Source organism: Hipposideros armiger, unplaced genomic scaffold, assembly GCF_001890085.2.
Source record: "Hipposideros armiger isolate ML-2016 unplaced genomic scaffold, ASM189008v1 scaffold_107, whole genome shotgun sequence".
NCBI classification, from domain to species: domain Eukaryota; kingdom Metazoa; phylum Chordata; class Mammalia; order Chiroptera; family Hipposideridae; genus Hipposideros; species Hipposideros armiger.
In genome coordinates this window covers 750,986-755,716 of record NW_017731457.1, presented here as the reverse complement: position 1 = coordinate 755,716, position 4,731 = coordinate 750,986, and the positions used below count along the sequence as shown (strand labels likewise).

Below are 4,731 nucleotides of genomic sequence, written 5' to 3'. Positions count from 1 at the left end.
CCGTCACCGGCGACTCATGGCAGCCCAGCTCCAGGTTGAGCTGTTGTTCAGCATCTTAGCTGTAGAGGGCAGTGTCACTGGCCCTCATGTGGGTTCTGAACCGGGGCCCTGCTGCTCAGAGCTGGAGTCTCAAGCCAGCTCTTAACCAACGCGCCACTTGGCCAGCCCGTGATTTTTAGTTTTTTAATGATTGAGAATCTCTGTGTCTGATGCTGTACTAAGTATCAGAAGGAAGAAAAAAAATAAAAACAAGTCTTTTAGGAATCTTAATGTCGGGGAATGACAAAACATTCCATAGAAAGGAACAAACCTTGAACAAAAGTTGGGTTAGTCTGAATCTTGTGCAGTTTGAATTGTAAGCACATTATTAAAGGAGATTTAGTTACATTTTGTATATGTGGTAATCTTAAGTTTCTATTTTAAGGAAAAATAAATTCATCACCCAATGTTAATACTACTGCGTCAGGTGTTGAAGATCTTAACATCATTCAGGTGACAATTCCAGGTAAGATTTCTCTGCCTGAATCATAGGGGTGTTTTCCTCTTCAGTTTTTCACTTTCATGACACGATTACTAGATTGGCTGTATTCATGCAGGGATGTTCTCCTTCCCACCCAATATACCACCTTGTCAGTTTATTTCTAAACAGCTCTAGGCAGTTATTGGACTTGGCATGAGCTAAAACCTGTTGACCACCCAGATGCCTAGTGTTGTTTTTAAAATCTGTATAAAATAGCAGGTAAAGCTCTTTATAACAAGAATAAAGTTGTAGCCTTTTCAATTTGATGTTATTGTTAAATCGGATTAAATCATTTCAATCTTGATTAGTTTAAAATACTTAAATATTCCAAAAACAAAGTGAGTTACACAGAGCACCTAAAAACTTACTTGGAATTAAAATTGCATTATTAAGTTATGAGTTTTCTCAACATTTTTAGATGATGATAATGAGAGACTGTCAAAAGTTGAAAAAGCGAGACAGCTAAGAGAGCAAGTCAATGACCTCTTCAGTCGGAAATTTGGTAAGTTTTTTTATTTCATAGGGCAGCTTGAAATAAGCAAGGAAATTTTGTTTCAATGAAACTTAACAGTAGATTATGCTCAGATAGTTATAATCTTCCTATATAAAAGGAAATAAAGTTATAAAATAAGTGTTTTGGTTTTCCTAAAATTCTTTAGTAAGAAAACATTAAATGTGTCATACTATTGATAATGGAGGTATCAAAGTAAAAAAATTAAGGTTTATATATAAAGTTGTTTGAAATGTACAAAGATGTTAACAGCAGAGGCAGTCTTTAAAATAAATGTTGGTCATGTGCTTTTTAAACATTCCTTAAGTTGATGGGTTAATATGTGCTTTCATGCTGTGTGTCTCATTGTAGGTGAAGCTATTGGTATGGGTTTCCCTGTGAAAGTTCCCTACAGGAAAATCACAATTAACCCTGGCTGTGTGGTGGTTGATGGCATGCCTCCCGGAGTATCATTCAAAGCACCTAGTTACCTGGAAATCAGCTCCATGAGAAGGATTTTAGATTCTGCCGAGTTCATTAAATTCACAGTCATTAGGTGAGTGAGAGTTCCCGGCTTGGTTATAAGAATGAACCTGCAGATCATGACGCTAAGTCACCGTCCAAAATATAGTCACATGTAGTAATAGAATCGAGTTTACCATGTGATGACATGAACAATTAAAATAATTATTGTNGCTTGGGCCACTGAAGCAACATCCTCCACAACTAGACTGAAGAACAAAAACAACAGCAACTTCTCTGTTCCCCTTCCCCCGATTCTCCAATAAAAAAAAATCTTTAAAAAAAAAAAAAAAAAGAAAGGGAAACATACAAGCAAACATAGGTAACCAAAAGTTACATGGCTCCCAGAGGGCATGGTGAAACATTAAGTGAATTCAGAGTACCTCAGATGAGCCAGAAAGCTAACTGTTTTGGGGAAGAATGCCTGGTTAGAGAGACAGAAGTAGAGAAATGAACAGAGGTCTGTGGAACTACCTGCAGTGCCTGTTTTCATTGCAGGGTGCTTATATACTGTTTGAACTTAACTTTGTTTTTCAGCACATGCTCGGCTTCAGTAAGAAGGATTAAATATGCAGTTGTTTATGTTGTTTTTTAATTCTTCTTTAGGCACTAATAACAACAGCCCTCAGACCTCAGCTGTGCGAACCCCTACCCAGACTAATGGTTCTAATGTTCCCTTTAAGCCTCGAGGGAGAGAGTTTTCCTTTGGTAAATATGCGTTTTATTTTTCTTGATTTCATCATTTTAAACAAAAGGAATTAATAAAAATACTTTATTTTACTAAGTGAATTGTTTTTTTATTTTGTAAGTCAATATATATTAGCAATTAAAGGCACAGACTGTATTGTCGGACTGCTGGGTTCCAGTCTGGTGCCAGCACTGTATAATTTTGTGACCTGGGGCAAGATACTTGCCCTTTCTGGGCCTGTTTCCTTATGTGTAAATGGGGATAACATTACTTCCTGCTTCAGAGGGTTGTTATGAGGATTATAAATGCTAAACCATTTAAAGGGTAGGACTATACCTGGCATATAGTAGATACTATAATTGTCTTTTAGGAGATTTTTTGGGCTTTATTTATTTATTTGCTTTAGCATATGTCACTTATTTGTAGCCAACATATTAGTAATATAATAAAAACAGTTTAATGTGTGACAGGATTCGAGTAGTTGTCAAGACATGACTGTTAAAAACCTATGTATTTTCTTACTTTGTACTTTCTAAAGATATACATTATTAAAATAAGATGAAAAATCTTGATCATGGATATATATTGATAAATATTACTAACAACTTAACTACTTTGTTTTTTTACATACAGAGGCTTGGAATGCCAAAATCACAGACCTAAAACAAAAAGTTGAAAATCTTTTCAATGAAAAATGTGGTAAGTTTATTTTGAAACATTATTAAAATACAAGTTAGTTTTTTTTTTTTAAAAGAAGAATGTGAGCAGAGTAAAACTGTTCACATTTAAATTATGCTATCGTTGGAGATATATGGGTTTTGTAGGCATGAATTTCATAATTTCTCCCACTTTTCTGAGCACCAAGAAATTTGAGAAATTGTTTTAAAATTAAAATTGATATGATTTTTTAAAAGAATGTAATTTTAGTAGCCTCAAAATATAATTTAAAATGCATTTTTGGAAAAGGTTTAGATTTTAAAAAGTTATAAATGTGAGAAATGTGTGTATGTGTTTTGTAGGTGAAGCTCTCGGCCTTAAACAAGCTGTGAAAGTGCCATTTGCATTATTCGAGTCTTTCCCGGAAGACTTTTACGTGGAAGGCTTACCTGAGGGCGTGCCGTTCCGACGACCATCTACTTTTGGCATTCCAAGGCTGGAGAAGATACTCAGAAACAAAGCCAAAATTAAGTTCATTATTAAAAAGTAAGGAAATTAGATGAAATGAGGTTGGCCGTGAGTTGGTAACTGTTTGACACTGGGAGATGGGTGCCTGGATTCACCTTTGGGGCAGGGCCACATTAGCCCGTGTCAGAAACGCTCTTTAAGCTGTACCTTCGTGTATGTTTAAATTTCCATAGTCGGTTAAGAGGGAAGAGGGCTCTAGCTTATCAGAGGGGTAACACCCTCATTTTGTTAAACCTCCCACAGTTGTGGTTTTTTGGTTTTTTTTTTTTTAAATTTTATTGGGGAATTGGGAAAGGGGAACAGACAAGTTGTTGTTCTTCAGTCTTAGTTGTGGAGGGCGCCAGTCGCCATCTGGCTGCCTGTTGGCAGCTCGTGGCCTCTAAGCTCAAGGTGCTGTGTTCCATCTTAGTTGCGGGTGGGCGTAACCACCATCCCATGTGGAAGTCGAACCTGGCAGCCTTGTTAAGAGTGCACGCTCTATCCACTGAGCCATCCAGGCGGCAGCTCAGTTTAAGGTGCCAAGTTCAGTCTTAGTTGTGGGTGGGCATAGCCCACCATCGACAGGCAATCTTGTTGTTACACCAGCTGGGCCACCCTGCCACCTGTTGGCAGCTCAGCGACAGCTCAGTTCAGGCACACTGAACTCAGTTCAGCATCACTGGCCCATGTGGGAATCGAACCAGCGGCCCTGTTGCTCAGAGCTCGCGCTCTTAAACCAACTCTTAACCAGGTGAGCCACTCGGCCACCCCCACTTCCACCTTCCCCAGTTGTATTTTTAATGGTTGATGCTGCTGGAATCTAAGCAGTGGTTTGGTTTTATAAAACTCTTTTATTTCTCCTACTTAACACAGTATTTTAAATTTCTTTTCCTATTTGCTTGGAAATCTATGGATTAAGCCAACACAATTGAAATAGATGGGAATAGTTAGAATTAGAAAATACATGTCTCTATGCTCCAGAGTTCTTTGAAATTAATTAACACACGTTTTCTTTTTTCTTGTTTTTAGGCCTGAAATGTTTGAGACAGCAATTAAGGAGAGCACCTCCTCTTCTAAGAGCCCTCCAAGTAAGTGTTCTTGCTACAGAAAACATGCTGTTAAAAATTTATTTTGCAACAGTGGTTAAAAAATTGTTTAAAGAACAGCTGTTGAGATAAAAACAGGAAAGCTCATTCAAAATTGGGGTTGTGACTAATTTATGATTTATAGTTTTTTGGGTTTTTTTAAAGATTTTTTGGGGGGAAATTGGGGGAGGGGAACAGCACTGGGGAATTGGGGAAAGGGGAACAGACAAGTTGATGTCCTTTTGTTCTTCAGTCTAGTTGT

The 4,731-nt window shown here is 37.5% G+C and overlaps 2 protein-coding genes across 2 annotated transcripts in view; both read left to right on the top strand.

The window, feature by feature from the left end:
* GTF2I (general transcription factor IIi) overlaps positions 1–4,546 on the top strand; it is a 141,881-nt gene extending 137,335 nt beyond the window's left edge. The window contains exons 24-27 of the mRNA XM_019646885.1: positions 2,139–2,240; positions 2,854–2,919; positions 3,240–3,423; positions 4,414–4,546. Coding sequence (XP_019502430.1) covers positions 2,139–2,240; positions 2,854–2,919; positions 3,240–3,423; positions 4,414–4,531 — 470 coding nt within the window. The 3' untranslated portion in view covers positions 4,532–4,546. The remainder of the gene's footprint in view (positions 1–2,138; positions 2,241–2,853; positions 2,920–3,239; positions 3,424–4,413) is intronic.
* The window catches only part of LOC109385035 (general transcription factor II-I-like), a 12,290-nt gene continuing 7,975 nt past the window's right edge, over positions 417–4,731 (top strand). Inside the window, exons 1-3 of the mRNA XM_019646888.1 lie at positions 417–505; positions 939–1,022; positions 1,383–1,566. Coding sequence (XP_019502433.1) covers positions 1,397–1,566 — 170 coding nt within the window. The 5' untranslated portion in view covers positions 417–505; positions 939–1,022; positions 1,383–1,396. The remainder of the gene's footprint in view (positions 506–938; positions 1,023–1,382; positions 1,567–4,731) is intronic.